Genomic DNA, 16,430 nt, shown 5'->3' with positions numbered 1-16,430 from the left:
GTTGTTAGGGAATGATGTTTGTTAGGGTTGTTAGGGAATGATGTTTGTTAGGGTTGTTTAGGCAATGTTGTTTGTTAGGGTTGTTAAGGAATGATGTTTGTTAGGGTTGTTAGGGAATGATGTTTGTTAAGTGTTGTTAGGGAATGATGTTTGTTAGGGTTGTTAGGGAATGATGTTTGTTAGGGTTGTTGGGGAATGATGTATGTTAGGGTTGTTGGGGAATGATGTTTGTTAGGGTTGTTAAGGAATGATATTTGTTACGGTTGTTAGGGAATGATGTTTGTTAGGGGTTGTTAGGGAAAAGTGTTTGTCACAGTTGTTAGGGAAAGGTGTTTGTTAGGGAATGGTGCGTGTTAGGGGTTGTTCAGGCGATGGTGTTTGTTAGGGGCTGTTAAGGCAATACGCGGGTGAAAAAACTACTTGATAAAAAAAAAAGATTTTTTCCATGTACATTTCATATTCATTGATAAATACTTTGCGAGGTTTTGAGAGAAATTTATTATTAACTTTTTGTGAAAATCCACTTTATTGAGAAATTTGGTAACTTTCACAAATTCATCTCAATGCAACTATAATTTCCCCAAAAAAACAATTGTAACCTCACAACCATGAAACAGTATATCAGTAATCATTATAATAAGAAACAATTGTTATACACCTTCTACATTTTAGTAAAATTGAAATTATGTAATATGAATTTTGTTGAAAATTTACAAAAAAATAAATATCACAAAAACTGCTTGATATTTTTTTCTATTTTTTTTTTGTATGGAAACCTCTCATGTAAAGAAGAATTGCAAAGAATTTTAAAAACAATTTACCTTTCCAAAACCTGTTGAGACATTTTTTGGCATGAAATGTTTATTTTTAGGTGTTCTAAGAGTAGCCTCCCTTGCAAAATTTCCTCAAAAATGCATATGGATTACAAAACACGAACTACAACATAAAAAAGAAGGAAATTCCATGATTTTTTTTATCTGTGTATTTACAATCCCTCTAGATATCTACAAACACTTTCAACAATTTTGATGCACTTTGTTATCCTTGGTTTCCCATTGTGTAGCTCAGCAAATAACTGCCTGATGCCATCACTCCCATCTCTACTATAGGCTAACTGGATATGTCTTACTGACAAACCACTTCCTGCAATCTTGCTTGCCATAAAAGCAGAAATCACCTTTCTCTCCACCAAAATAGTGAAAGATGGCAAATTATTATCCTTTTTTCTCTTGTACACAACACAATCCTTCATACTTGCTAATGTCGTACTGTTACAAATGAATACCTCATCACTGACTTTTACACACAACACTAGTTTCTGTAGCAGTCTATCATCCTCACATGCATCATGTGCATTCCAGGTTTCACCTAAAACATCAAGGACAAGACACTCTTGCTTGTAAGATTTTCTCCCTGACAGTTCTTTCCTGAAGATAGCAAGTGTATCTGAAAAACCACATATGATTTTCGATAATACAGAATCTTGTATGGCAAGCAATGCACAAGAAAGAACCATTCCATCAAACTTTGCATTGTGTGCGACCAGTACTGGGGATGGAAATGTTGATAACCATTCAGCAAAATCGGTTACACAGGTTTTCAATGACACACTTTCCACCAATACCCCATCCTTGTATAAATGTCCAGCTTTTACTGCTAAGCCTGTGATGCGAGTTGCCTCCTCTGTTATAGGCTTGGTTGGTAACACATACCGACTGAATGTCTGCTCACCCGTCCTCGCAGATAACTGTACAATATCACTAAGACCTGAAAGAAAAATTGAATATGTTGTATATCTGTACAAGTAATAAAAATATGCATGTAAGCACTTCAAATATGTAGACAATACTATCAAAATATATATACATCTATGCAATAGAATTAGCTAATTACTGTTTGTTTGAATTTGTTTTACATATATCAACAGTGCAAAACTGTCTAAACTGAACGATACAAATATCAATAATATGTAAACTAACATATCAATTTTAGCTGCAAATATATTTATATATACCTAGTCCAGTTGTTTCCAAGTCAAAATACAGCCAAGTATATTTTCCTGGTGGTAAAGGAGTGTTTGTAGGCTCAGATGTTGGTGCAGGTATTTCTTCAGTACTATCGCTCACAGTTGCAGACAAACTAACCCCCGACTGTTAGGTAATTCCTTCACGTAATTCTTTGGTAGAATCGGATTCCTTCTTAGTTTGCTTTTTTTCAATCCTCCTTTTTTTGTAAGTATAGCTGCATTCGTAAGTCCCCACCACTTGTCTTTTCCTATCATTTTTCTTTACTGCTTTTGAAGTATGTTGTCCCGGAGACAAGCAAAGTTCAGTGTTTACCTGAAATTATAAGAATACTATACAAATAAATGTTAGTTGTTTGCTAAACTTATTAGATTTACAGGTTTCACATTAGACAGTTTTTCACATTGGACAGTTTTCCACACTACACAGATTTTCAAATGAGACAGGTTACCAGATAGGTTATACTATTATAACATTTTATTATATTCTTCAAAATATATAAAAAAAAATGTATTTACATTTTGAATATATACATCGCCATCATTAGTCTGTGCAACAGCTGCAGCAACCCGGAAAGATGTACTTTCGGATCACGAATAATGCAAGGACTTGGGATTTTTACTTGCCACTGTATTGTTGAAATTTTCATTCCTTTGGGAACTACCAAGCAGCATCAGTTTATCAGCTTGTTCGGCATACTTCTGAAAGATGTTGTCTAAATCTGTTCGCAGCTCTTCTCCAACTAAATATCGTTTGTATGGTAACTGCTTTGGTACATATAATTCTGGATCTCTAACATATCCACACCAGAATTCCTGACAATTTGCATGATCGCCAAACGTGTGGGGAACTATTGCCTTCAGATTAGATTTCAAAATGTCTTTGTTTTCCTTGTTCTGTTTCACTGCATATGCAAAGCATTTTCCAAGATGACAAATAGTTTTGCTATTTAGAAGTTTGTACTTCTTCGAGGATTGAAGACTGTATAATTTGTTTGTGAAATCTTTTTTTGTATGATTGAAGTCGCTAACTTTTTGGATACTTCCATCTACTTCAGATCTAGCTTTTGCTATCGATGTCGAGTCATTATCCATTATAATGGTTTGGACTGGTGATCCTTTTTTCTGAAGATCTTTCAGCATGGAAACGCACATACTTGACTCCATTGCTTTAGCACTGCCATCCCAGTTTTTTCGACAATCATGGGGGGTTACTTCCAGATTATATGTGTCTGCACGTTGACAGAACCTACAGTGCTTGTTCCTCACATCATATGCAAGCACTTTTCCACTTTCCTTTCCAATAAAAGTTGCATGACCTACAAAATATTACATTACACTATTTACGAAGGCATTACATAATTATCATTATTGTTACATGCATCATAATGAAAATACACCATTTTATCGCGACATAATGCGGGAAAGTCACGTTATAGTTGGTCGGCACAGAGTCCACTGAATGTGTGCTAATGTGATTATTCGCTCTGACATTTCTAGTTGTATATTATTGTGGTTTTGTGTACTTATTTTTCACCCACTATTTTGTTACCGGCTGCTTATGAAGCACAGCTGATGAGGCCTTAGTGGTCGAAGGGTGCCTGTCTTGTGCACATTCTAACTTCTTCATGCAAACCATTTTTTCCAAATTTATCCTTCTTTCTAGCTTTTCTGTCGTCGTCATTTGATTTTTCTTCCTTTTTATCGCGTAAAACTTGCGCTGTCTTTGTTTTGTCCATTTTGAGTTAGAATATATTATCTTTTGGATTGCCATATGGCACATGTATTTTTATTTCTGTATATTATATTACTTGCCTGATAAACTGTTGTAAGAATGCCCACTTCCTCTTTTTTGCCATCCACCATCAAATGAAGCTGCAATATTTCCTCCATTGGGTCCCTTGTCATTACTAAAACATATTTCTGGTGTAGGGGAATACAAATGGCATCAGACTAAACATTGTCTTTATTTCAGCAATATTATTTGGTTTTTACAGAGAATTGTTTACATAAACATACATAGCTACCTTTTGGATTGTATGCAAGACATTTCTATGTCTATTGCTTGTTGGCAAGAATTATTAGCCACCACTTCAACAGCAATGCCCACTTCCCTTTCTCTGGCTTTCAATGTTGTGTGATGTATGCTTGGTATGTTCAAGCTTGACAATATTAGGTTGACTTTCCTTACACCGATCCCAGCATGCAGCATACCTAAAAAAAAGTATGCATACTTATAGTCATCTCATATCCTGATATGTGATAGCATGTCTGTATAACTCTATTTGGCTTTGAATGCTTACATGGGGTAAGACGTGTGTATGTTAGTGAACATCCAATCACAATTTTGTTATTGGTAATACAAAGTGAAAAATATATATAAGCAAGATCTGCTTACATTTTGTTACATTTTTGTTTTGTCATTACCATATCCCTGAAGCAACTTTGGTGTTTACATCCCAAATCTTTGCCGTTTTGGAATCAAGTGAAGCCTTGTGTCTTTTTCCGGTGGGGACATGTGTAATGTGTTTGCAAGTACACATAATATTCAGTAAACTTCCCAGTCCATAAAACTGTTCAAACACGCACTGGTGTAGATGTAAAGGCGAATGGCACTTCTGACAGCCCTTCTGTAATTTGTCTGCTAAGTACCCCAACTCCACAATTCGTCTGCCTTCCTTCCAGCCGTTGTTTTTCTGTTAAAAATGTGAGTTGGTATTTTAATTCCAGGTAATGTTTAATTTGTAACAAATAGTTAGAGAGTGCAACGTACGTTTGAAACTGTTTAGCATCTTCAAATAATTATCCAATTGCAAGTATGTTTTGTGATAAATTGATTGAATATAATATTGGAAGAAAACTCGAATTTGTTTGGGGGGTTTTGGGTAAATCGTGCTGCCGTTTCACAAGTCACACATCCAGTGTCCACGGCATTTTCACTAGGTTGACTCATGTAACAGTATTGACGAATTTGACGTTTGACCTTATTACATCTATATCACGAACGAGTAAACAAATCTATTCGTTTACATTAGATGCTTACGTGTAATTACCTTGTGCTGTGTGCAACAGCATCGACATTCATTTCGTCAACATTGACAGATTCATTGTCACCTAGTCCAGTGGCAGTCTCGCTCGGTTGACACGTGGAACAGTAGTCATGTTCAAGGAGTATGGTGTCTGTCAGTTCTTCTGATGTTTTCCTCATTCGCCAGTTTTGCAAATTATCTAATGATTTGCTTCGTTGCTTCAAATGCGTTGACTTAATTCTTCCTCGTCTTGGAAATGTGTTTTCGTTGTCAACCATCATGCTTATTTATAGCGGAAATAGCGAAGCGAACATGGTTTCTATGTACAAAAGATTTCCAATCAAGGAGCGCAACTCCGTTCAACAAAGGAGCTCTTTTATTTGAAGGTAGGATTCACAAACTGCATTATAATCGTCGAAACGGTCCGGAAACTCTCACCCGCGTATTGCCTTAAGGAATGATGTTTGTTAGGGTTGTTAGGGAATGATGTGTGTTAGGGGTTGTTAAGGCAATGGTGTGTGTTAGGGTTGTTAGGGAATGATGTTTGTTAGGGTTGTTAAGGCAATGGGGTTTGTTAGGGTTGTTAAGGCAATGGTGTTTGTTAGGGTTGTTAGGGAATGATGTTTGTTTGGGTTGTTAAGGAATAATGTATGATACGGGTGTTAGGGAATGTTGTTTGTTAGGGTTGTTAAGGCAATGGTGTTTGTTAGGGTTGTTAGGGAATGATGTCTGTTAGGGTTGTTAGGGAATGATGTTTGTTAGGGTTGTTAATGCAATGGTGTTTGTTAGGGGCTGTTAAGGCGATGGTGCGTGTAAGGGGTTGTTTAGGAAATGGTGTTTGTTAGGGTTGTTAGGGAATGATGTTTGTTAGGGTTGTTAAGGAATAATGTATGATACGGTTGTTAGGGAATGTTGTTTGTTAGGGTTGTTAAGGCAATGGTGTGTGTTAGGGGGTTGTTAGGGAAAGATGTTTGTTAGGGTTGTTAAGGAATGATGTTTGTTAGGGTTGTTAGGGAATGATGTATGTTATGGTTGTTAGGGAATGGTGTTTGTTAGGGCTGTTAGGGAATGATGTTTGTTAGGGTTGTTAAGGCAATGGTGTTTGTTAGGGTTGTTAAGGCAGTGGTGTTTGTTAGGGTTGTTCAGGCAATGGTGTTTGTTAGGGTTGTTAGGGAATGATGTTTGTTAGGGTTGTTAGGGAATGATGTTTGTTAGGGTTGTTAGGGAATTATGTTTGTTAGGGTTGTTAAGGAATGATGTATGATACGGTTGTTAGGGAATGATGTTTGTTAGGGTTGTTAAGGCAATGTTGTTTGTTAGGGTTGTTAAGGAATGATGTTTGTTACGGTTGTTAGGGAAAGGTGTTTGTTAGGGAATGATGTTTGCTAGGGTTGTTATGGAATGATGTATGTTAGGGTTGTTAGGGAAAGGTGTTTGTTAGGGAATGATGTTTGTTAGGGTTGTTAGGGAATGATGTTTGTTAGGGTTGTTAAGGCAATGGTGTTTGTTAGGGTTGTTAGGGAATGATGCTTGTTAGGGTTGTTAATGCAATGGTGTTTGTTAGGGTTGTTAGGGAATGATGCTTGTTAGGGTTGTTAGGAATGATGTTTGTTAGGGGTTGTTAGGGAAAAGTACGCTTGCATGATGGAGGTGGGGTAGGGAGGGGGTAGCCCAGAGGTCAATGTGTAAAGTGAATCGGGGTTCCAGATAACAAAAGATGGGGGGGGGGTAAGGAAGGAAGGAGAAGGGAGATAGATAGCCAATTGCGAGCGAGTTGGTGGGCATTCCCGATGGGAAATTATTAGCTCAGGGGGTTGTGTAGTTTGAAGTGCTTGTTAAACAAGAGAGTATATATACGTAGTACGCACTAGTGCCGATACATGTGATATATGGACAGTGTACGGGGGTGAAGTATGGGTTTATAGTCCTGCACCGCAGATTGAAAATATACATTTATTTTTTCGTATTGGGTGTCAGGAAAACAGTAAATAATGCCATGGTGTATTTTGAACTTGGTCGTTACCCTTTGCATATACAGCATAGGATTGCTATTGTAAAGTACTGGCGGGTCTCACTTAAAAGCGTCTTCAACCGACAACAAGCGTCTTCAACTGACAACAAGCGTCGCCAGACAAAATCTGCAAAAATACTGAATAAAGAAAGAGACATCAGAAGAAATGTTATTAATATGACAATAATACCCCTCTGTACCAAATTTCAATTTGATATTTGAAAAATTGACCCGAGTTATGATGAATTGAATTTTTTACGATCGCGGCGTGGCACATGTGTGTATTAGCTTGAAAAGTGTAGAAAGCGTCGCCAGATAATATCGTTACAATTACCCGCTAAAGTAAGCGACATCAGAAGATATGTTATTCATATAACTATGATACACCTTTATACTAAACTTCAGGTAGAAATTTGAATAAATGACCGAGTAAGGATGTGTTTGATTATTACGATCGACGGCTTGGCACACGTGTGTGAATAGAATTCGACAGATTGTGAAGCGTCTTCAAACTATATCTCTAAAATTAATTGATTAAGTAAGCGACATCAGAAGATATGTTATTCATATAACTATCATACACCTTTATACCAAACTTCAGGTAGATTCGTTAAAAAATGATTGAGCTATCGTGAATTTAATTTTACGATTTTACGAAGCTATACGCCGGGTCACATATGTGTACGTAGGGTAGATAGGGCTTCGCATAGGTGAACACAGTAAGATCGGATTATATTGTAGAACTCTCAGCCACACTCTTGAAACAAGCATGTTACCAGACCCTACGGACGTGGACGTGGTTCTACTCAGGGTCCGTTATATGTTCGTGTGACTGATCGATTTAATGTTAGTGTTTAAAAAAATCCCTAAGTACCTATAAGTTTAAATGAAGACTACACTAAAATTTAATGGTTATTGTTGTAAAGGTACAGCTGAAAAATACAATCGTTTTAAACTTCTTTTGAAATAACTGGCACACATGTGTAAATATCGGTATTTCATATAATCAAATACATTTTGTCTGTATACGTAAGAATAACTTTATCTGTTCAAAATCTAAAAAAATCAAATGTCAATAACTTTCACAACTTGAATCCTGTCCTTCAAATATTAAAGACTGATAACCGTATTTTGAGGGCCTGTTACGATGAACTTTTAGAGCTTTATAACAGGAAACCAAATTGTAAAAGCAAATTGGGTTTATCATCTGAGACGTGATTTGTGTACGTTGGGTTTTGGAGGTGTGGTTGGCACAATGTGTACCAGATGAGAAATCTTTTTTATTATTAAATATACAACGCATAAAGGATACTTTTATTCAGGAAATGAGAAACATATTCGAGACATCTTTAAAATGTTTGTTGTATAAACACAATATTTACATTTGCATGGCATTGTCACTATATAGCCTCTTTGAAAGCTGTGTTGTTGATGGGACTTTAATTACCATGCATCACGAGACACAATTCTTAGCGTATTAATACAACACTGACCTTCCTACAATATCCAATATAAAACATAATAAACATGACGGCTGCTGAAATATCGCTGGGCATTGTGAGATCTCTCGGTTCTCAGATTTTACATTAGCTAGTTTGGCTTCAATAGGTGCTATGGCTTTAGCTAACAAAGTTTCAAATTTAGAAAATATCATGTCGGTTACAGCAGATGCTATATCATTAAGATCCTGTGAAGTCAAGAGTAGTATCAGAATTGGCGGGCACAATAGGAGGAGGATATACATAATTACTAGGTGGATACCCGGCCTTGGCGAAACGCGGGTCCCTGCGGTATAAATCCATCGGAAGGTGTTCAGCCCGGGAGTACATGAGTAAACCTCAGAGTTCACTTGAAAATCAAGCCCAGACTTTGATTTTTTATTTTCTTGATACTGTGATGCACTTAAATTCGAAGAAGATGAATCGTTGTGTTGCTGTTTATTTGTTTCACTGGTGTTATCAGCCATATCACCGAGCCGGCAAGTATACCTATAAATAAATACACGCTCGCCTATGACTTGAATCTGCACGTGAATATGTATACGTGTTCATTTACATGTAATGGTGACTGTTCAGCCGTGACATTAGCGTAGAGCAGTGACAATGTTCAAAGTCGTATAACTAGTAAAGTGACCATCTTTTTCCTTTTCAATATGTATTTGGAAAGTTCAACATACCCGGAATAGTCCAGCCAAAAATTAGACAGCCAAGTTCCCTGCAACTATTCACATTTTGCGATTTTGTCGCTGGCAATCATCAGTGTGTGTGTATACGACCAAGGGCCGCAACCTACCTATACCTATATTGGACATTGATCAAAAATTTTAAAATGAAGAGAAGGTTAGTAATAAAATTATCATTTAAAAATATCCATTCACCTGGAACCTCTTTTGGAACGAGATATTACCTAGAAAGACCCACAGGTGTGGTCTGGGCTCCATCCTCGGGGTGTGGTCCGTCTTCAGGCTCCGCAACAACCTACAACTATATGCAGTCTAAAGGGTGTCAATCACAAGAATGTAAGCTATAGTTTTCCCCGTGTGAATAGTTAGTTCAAAGGGGTATAGAAAGGACAGCCTTAATTGGGTTTGAGCTTCCTTTTATTGACAATGTTATATTTAAGCTATTTACAATTGATAGACATATATATAGTGTAAGGTGGAATACATTTTACTTTTTTTTTATCGTTTTTGGGTTGTGGTTTTTTTACCCTTTTTTTAAAGTTTATTAAAATTACTTAAGTTCAGAAAATATAAAATCGATATATATTATCATTACGTCGCGTACTTTCAAATACAAAGCACTGTTGCTTTTAATAACTAGAGATAATTTATAGGAGAAGGGAAGGCAATTTTCAGAAGAAATTTCAAACTCGACCTATCCAAACACTGTACCCCTCCGAATTTTCAATTTATTAACACTGTTGATCTATCAAGTCGATTTGCCCCACATTCAACTCGTGTTTCACAAATTCTTTGAGCAAAAATACCCTGCATCATCAAATACAATATCACTCTTGCCACATGAGAGTGTATGGCATGATCGAGTCTGCATTTGATGCGACTTGACATGCCCACATGTTTTGAGAAGGAATATTTGTAAAAGATCTTAGCAATAATAGAGAATAACACAGTTTGAAAGACTCGATCAAAAGACCACCACTGTCCATTAATTCGATTGCAAAAGTTGTAAGTAAGGTTTGAATGTAGCATTTTTAACTTTTATCCTGTGCATTATCTTTCCACAATTGATGTTTGGGGAAGAATAGGACATACAAATGCATTTACATATCATACATTAACACAAAAACCCCATAAAACTGATACACAGGTTTGTAATAAAAACATCAATTAAAAATATCCATTCAGCTGGAACGAGATATTACCTAGAAAGTTGTTGGATAAGATATAAATGACATTTTTTTTCAGGTTTGTAGTTAAAAGTTTGAAATAGCTCTATACCTATATTACCTATATGTTATAATTGCCTAAAACATGAGGAGTATTCCAGAAATCATATCGATAACATGCATTTATTTGTCGATTATCGGGGGATACTTCGTTACTCGTATCTATAATAAAAATAATGGGTTTTGTAGACCCCGGGTAATGAAATCCACATTTTTGATAAAACATCTAAGGACCTGTCTGTCAATGAATAAAAGACATTTAATTCCAGTTCAGTTGGGTCTGGAGAACAATATCGTTGACATTTTAGCCAATTTGACCATTAAACTTAGCCCCACCCCTCAGGCCCGGGGTAAGCCATTTTTTCTCAACATCAAATGGTAATTATTCCATCAAAGTTTGAATAATATAATTTCTGACTAAAAGTACACAACGAAATGCCCCAAAATAGTTATTTCCCTATGCAAATTAGAGTAAACTAAACCAAAGGAGGGGATGGCTTGGGGGGACTGAGAAACATGTTTGAATTATAACACAAGTAAAATGATTGAGATATACCAGATAGTGTTGTTTTCCTATATAAACTATGGCAAAGTGACTCCCTTCCGAGATGGGAGTTGGTGACATTGAGGTAATAAATTATTCAACGATGATAATTTTCTGTAAGTTTAAAAAAAAATATAGAAAATATCAGTAAAAAAGTAATTGATATAAAGCTGCAAGCTAAAAGGATTTACTGAAATTTGTTACTAACCAGTCAATAAATTGTAAAAATAAAATTGTATGACTTATCTCCCCTTACCATCACCCCCGCCCNNNCCCCCCCTTACCATTGTAAAAAAACATGTTTAGTACTTACCTCCCTTTACACCAGACAACACAGGAATTAATTATGGAATATAAAAATATAACTTAATTATACTTTTAGTAGCTAGAATTAGCATCACAATAGATTTTTTGGATAAGTAATAAAGAGATAAACAAAATATAATGAACAACAGTGTCCTGAAAGTGCTACAGTTACATTCTAACGGAAGTCAAAGGGAGGTTACCGTGTTCAGGAAAAGCCACAGTGCATTGGGACAGGGATCCTTAAAACACATTCAATTGTTTTTAAACAGTAAAAGGAATGGACAAAAGTTTAAAACATAATTCAAGCCCTCTCCTCAGTAATTACGAAAATTGTAAAAACGTACAATGTATATGTCACGAAAATGGACACTGATGACGAAGTGTGGAGCCATCTTAATCATGTCCAGTACACTCTGCTGATTGAGCTCTAGAACTGTAAAGATCTATATAGCTATTTATCACATAATGTACTGTACGTGTTATCCAGTGAATATATACCCATGTCATATTTTTTTGCATATTAACCCATGTCATATGACCTATCAGCCCTGTGACATATTTGACTTGTCATTCAAAAAAAAGATTTCATTTTTTATACAAAAATAAAGAAAATTCGCATAAAACTACAGGTTTTATGGTTATGCTGACTTCGAAAATAATAAGAAAGATATATATTTTAATTTTCAAAATTAAGAGAAGGATGTTGGAAACAGGAATAGAGGGAAATACTTACGAACTCATTTAACGTGCTTATAATGGGCACTGTCTAAACGGGATAACGAAATTTGGTCAAAATATTTAAGCTTTTTTAAATGCTGCATGACTTATTTTATCTAACAATGAAAAAGGCAATGAGACCTAGAGAAAGATAACCGCGTTTTGAATGAGTTGATAAAATACTGATCATTTTGATTATTCATAGTACAAGGGAGGTAACTATGAATGTTTTATGAATACATTTTAACAGAGTGAATATCTGTTCTCTAATTACCCACCCCCCAGGTGGCAACAACAAACACACATAGGCTGTTCACAACGCACCGGCCTGCACCAGTGACTGTTTAATTATTAATAATAATTTCAAACAACATTTTACAACAATTTGTCATGTATATTTTATCCTACACATCTACAATGTATCTCCTAGACATTTACCACTATTTTTTCAGATTTTTTTTCTTCTTCTATACCTCCGTCCCAAACAAGTGCGTTGACCTGAACTGAGGTCCTAGCAACACTTGCTGCACGTGCTACACATGCCTTACAGGTGTTGCCACCTATCGGGGTACCATAAGAGAAAACAATTTCACGCTAATTCCTTGTAGTCAACAGCGCGAAATATAAATTCTCTAATTACCCACCCCCCAGGTGGCAACAACAAACACCCATAGGCTGTTCACAACGCACCGGCCTGAATACAAAGAACGGGCATTACTAAAACTTTAATATAAGCTTCAATAATATTAGATTAAATTCTCAACATGAATAATAACTTATTTTATTTCTGATTCAAATTGTCTTTCAATATAATTTTGAATATACCCTATACTTCTACGCGTCCTCCACCCACTTGACCTAACAGAACTATTGCCCATTTCTAATAATCTAAAGCCCCAATTTTAGCGATGACGACAACCTGGCCTGTAAACTTTCTTTCACATAACCGTCCTTCGCATTCTCCGAACGCCATCTGCCAGGACGCTTAAATAATCGATCGGATATTCCCCCACATGCAGCTGAACTTGCACAAAAACTGTGCAGTCCGTATTTGGTAACATCTTCCACAACTTTGGAGAAGTTCTCTATGAAACACTCGCGTAATCTTGCATACAGAAGTGGCTTGTTGTCCTTTCTAAGAATATACTTGTCTTAACATTTTGTCACATTTCGGAACAAAAACTCACCACTATCGTCTTGAATCCCTGCAAGTTTCATATAACGCTCCAAGTTTTTCACAGGACTTAATCTGTTACCAGTTCTCACAATTAAGAGCCAAGATCCGTCTCTGTACACACCAGTTTTGGATTGTTGAATAAACACTTCCAGGTGGGTGGAGGACACTCTAATATCAGACCTGATCAACTGCAGTACCTCCGCACTTCTCAAAAAACCTGCATAACATAACAATGAAATTGTGATCATTCTCTGGCTTAAGAGATTATCTTCATCAAATATTTTATCATACAATTTATTTAAAATATCCACTGTGATGATCTCACAGGTTTGGCTAATTTTCTCTTTGCTCCCTCAAATACACTTTTGGCTAAACAACTCTCTGTAGGGGAGACAACTCCCACTACATTGTGAGCCCATCTAACACTATAGAATATGTCTGATAATGTAGATGCAGTAGTACCATTTTGCAATAAAAAAAAACTACAGTATAAACACAAATATAATGGTGAAACTGGAAATACAGTAATGTTATTAGTCTTAGCCCAGTCCAGGGGCGGATCCAGGATTTCCTAAAAGGGGGGGGCTTAGAAATTTTTCTCAATAGTCAACGTTCAGCAGCACCCCGAACACGTAGCGCGAGGAGGATGAGGGTACGGGAGGGGGTCTTCCCCCTTTTCATTAAAATGCGCTTTCTGAGGATTGTTTTTATGTTTAATTAACAAGAAAAAAAAACATATTTTAAGTATGGCCCAAAGACTTTTTTTGTGTACTGGAAAGAAAATTAAAGTTTCGGTTCAAATTCTCTATCAACAGCGTGTTTTAGAAGTCAGATGGTATTAATATAGGGGCAACCTGGTGATGACAAATGTATGAATCCACAGGGGGCTTGTTCATTATTACCTAATTTGGCGTCCCGCCCGCAAGGGGGATACAAGAGGTCCACTGTCAAAAAATAAATGTAGGGACGCACAATATCTAGTCTTCAGACATTGTACCTACAGAAATATCTAGTCTTCAGACATTGTACCTACAGAACAGTGCTTCATGTAAAAGTTTGTCGTACAAAAGAACAAATAACACCATAACATCGTTGCTGTTTAAGGTGGCTCCACACTTTCGCAATTAACCAGCAAAATTCGTAGAAACTTTCATATAATGGTTATGCAACTATGCAGAGTTAATTTTATGAAAATCTAAACATTCCGATAGTTTGGGGAATTTTTTGGAAAAAATACCAAAAAATTGAATTTCGCCACTTTTAATATTTTCCGTTTTTTTTTGTGTGTGGCATTGTTCGGAACAATAAAAACAATAAAAAAATGAAAAGAAGCATTTATAATTAATCCTACAAATATTTTATTTATCGCAAAATATGTAACACATGTTACACAAAGTGTTTTTTATTGAATTTGAACGGATAAAAGTGATTATCTACAAGCTAAAAGCAAACAGGACACACAGATCTATACATATAGAGTGGGAAATTGAACAAAATATACACAATGGCTTTATAATTAATTTATTTTACATTTTACAATCACTTTGATCCGGGTGAGAGTTATCTTCCTTGAAAAAAATCGGAACTTTTTGCAGAGGGATGACATTTACACAATGACAGTTGTCTCTGTTTACATATAACAAATGATGGAAATAAATCAAAAATATGATATCAAAATTATCAATTTATTGTTCTTTAATGGAACCAAATTACCCTCAGTCATGTACACTTTGGACATCATTCCACAGTCCGCTAACTCACGGTATATTTATAATTACATGTCAGGTACATATGTGACCAGAGGCTATCGCATGGTATGCCGTTCTCACGTGCCCTCACACATGCATTTCATAGGTATCTTGATATTTTACAAAACATTATTTTCACAGAGTAAGTAGACTACATTTGTAAACACGATTTAATCGACAGAGCGAAACTCCCTCAGCTTATGAACTCGTGTAAGCACGTGATATGCACATATGAGGTTGGTACGTCCGCATTCCATGTGTTTCCTATATGACCTTCTTGAGGTCGTCTGGTCTCATGTCACTGTCTTCCCGTGAGTCTGTTTATGTCAATGAATTGGAAAGCTTTATTCCTGAAGTACGTGTGATTATACATTTCCCGGTAAAATCTCGATATCGGGTGTTGACATATCATCGGCACGCACGTGTACTATTGTTTACCAGGGGCCTGTTCGTTTATGCGGAACAACCGGTTTGACCGTTTATAAATGTAACAATTCCGGGTATAAATCCTGGCGGACCTACAAATGTGTATGCAAGACTTGCAAGGCTTTCTCAATGCTCGCCTGAAAGCAGCATCAGATAACTAGGTCCTACCTTATTTAATAAACGAACAACAGTGGTCCGATCGGTTTGACCGTTTAAACGCAAACGGCCCAGGTGTTACTATAATTTGCACTACGATATTGAATACCCGATACGCAAAACGGAAATGACGACACGGTGTACATGCACATTTCGATCAAGATAATTGAGTCCGAGCTGTACTTTTTCCGGAAGTACGTCACGAAAATGGACGCTGATGACAATGTGTCGAGCCACCTTAATTAATGAGTTACTCATGGCATCACTAAGTTGCTAAACAAACAGATAAGTTCAAGTCAGTGCGACACCCAAGGCCACTAGCTATATAGTCTCGCGTTTTATAATTGTTGACTAATTCACTAGTGTAGACAATGATATATCTGAAATGTCCACGCTGATTAACTCATGTAAGGGCGTGCATATTACCAACAGTGGTACATTTGCTAAGCTATCTGGTTAAAATGGTACAACTTAGGAGGCACATACGCGTCACCTTTAAATTTAATTTTAAATTATCATACTTGTAAGTACAGCATATTATTACTACGTACACAATAGTATGCTGTGTGAAGATACTTTCTTGTACGTACACGATGGTAAGCTATAAGTACCACAATGAGATATTATGTTGTACATACAAGATAGTTAAACAGATATGTTTAGTCGATAATACATAATATTGTCAGCCGAAAAAAAACTTTATCGTTCTTGTATAATGATATGATTAATATCGCCGGGGCGGTTAGGAAGATTACAATAAAAAGTATTAATTTTCAGATCATCTATAACGAGCGGTCAATAATTTAATTATGCAACTTATGCTAGTATATTTCCGCCGAGCGTTGCAAGTTGCAACTTGGGGTTTTGCGGAGGTGGTAAAATAAA

At 36.3% G+C, this 16,430-nt stretch overlaps 2 protein-coding genes and 1 long non-coding RNA gene across 3 annotated transcripts in view; 1 reads left to right on the top strand and 2 right to left on the bottom strand.

Annotated features, from left to right (window-relative positions):
• Nucleotides 1-880, top strand: part of LOC110463027 — a 17,781-nt gene extending 16,901 nt beyond the window's left edge. The window contains exon 9 of the mRNA XM_021517361.1: nucleotides 872-880. Coding sequence (XP_021373036.1) covers nucleotides 872-880 — 9 coding nt within the window. The remainder of the gene's footprint in view (nucleotides 1-871) is intronic.
• Nucleotides 881-884: 4 nt separating this feature from the next.
• On the bottom strand, nucleotides 885-5,678 carry LOC110463022. The gene is made up of 6 exons (XM_021517348.1): nucleotides 5,077-5,678; nucleotides 4,458-4,697; nucleotides 4,051-4,237; nucleotides 3,839-3,933; nucleotides 2,619-3,342; nucleotides 885-1,796 (listed from the first exon to the last, which is right to left on the bottom strand). Exons 1-6 carry the CDS (start codon nucleotides 5,102-5,104, stop codon nucleotides 986-988), a joined length of 2,085 nt encoding a protein of 694 aa, XP_021373023.1. The 5' UTR covers nucleotides 5,105-5,678; the 3' UTR covers nucleotides 885-985.
• Nucleotides 5,679-12,345: 6,667 nt separating this feature from the next.
• The window catches only part of LOC110463034, a 13,322-nt gene continuing 9,237 nt past the window's right edge, over nucleotides 12,346-16,430 (bottom strand). Inside the window, exon 2 of the long non-coding RNA XR_002464336.1 lies at nucleotides 12,346-13,432. This is a non-coding gene — a long non-coding RNA (uncharacterized LOC110463034). The remainder of the gene's footprint in view (nucleotides 13,433-16,430) is intronic.

Source organism: Mizuhopecten yessoensis, unplaced genomic scaffold (genome assembly GCF_002113885.1).
Source record: "Mizuhopecten yessoensis strain PY_sf001 unplaced genomic scaffold, ASM211388v2 scaffold10857, whole genome shotgun sequence".
NCBI classification, from domain to species: domain Eukaryota; kingdom Metazoa; phylum Mollusca; class Bivalvia; order Pectinida; family Pectinidae; genus Mizuhopecten; species Mizuhopecten yessoensis.
Note: the sequence above shows the minus strand (reverse complement) of the source record. Positions and strands in the feature narration are given on the sequence as shown.

Excerpts from the sequence above, each read along its gene's own strand:
- LOC110463022 (XM_021517348.1), bottom strand. The coding sequence starts at position 5,104 with ATGTCGATGCTGTTGCACACAGCACAAG. Across the intron at positions 4,238-4,457 it reads AAACACCAAAGTTGCTTCAG|GTATGCTGCATGCTGGGATC; the intron begins GGATATGGTAAT and ends ACTTTTTTTTAG. Across the intron at positions 1,797-2,618 it reads CCCAAGTCCTTGCATTATTC|ATATACAACATATTCAATTT; the intron begins GTGATCCGAAAG and ends TTACTTGTACAG.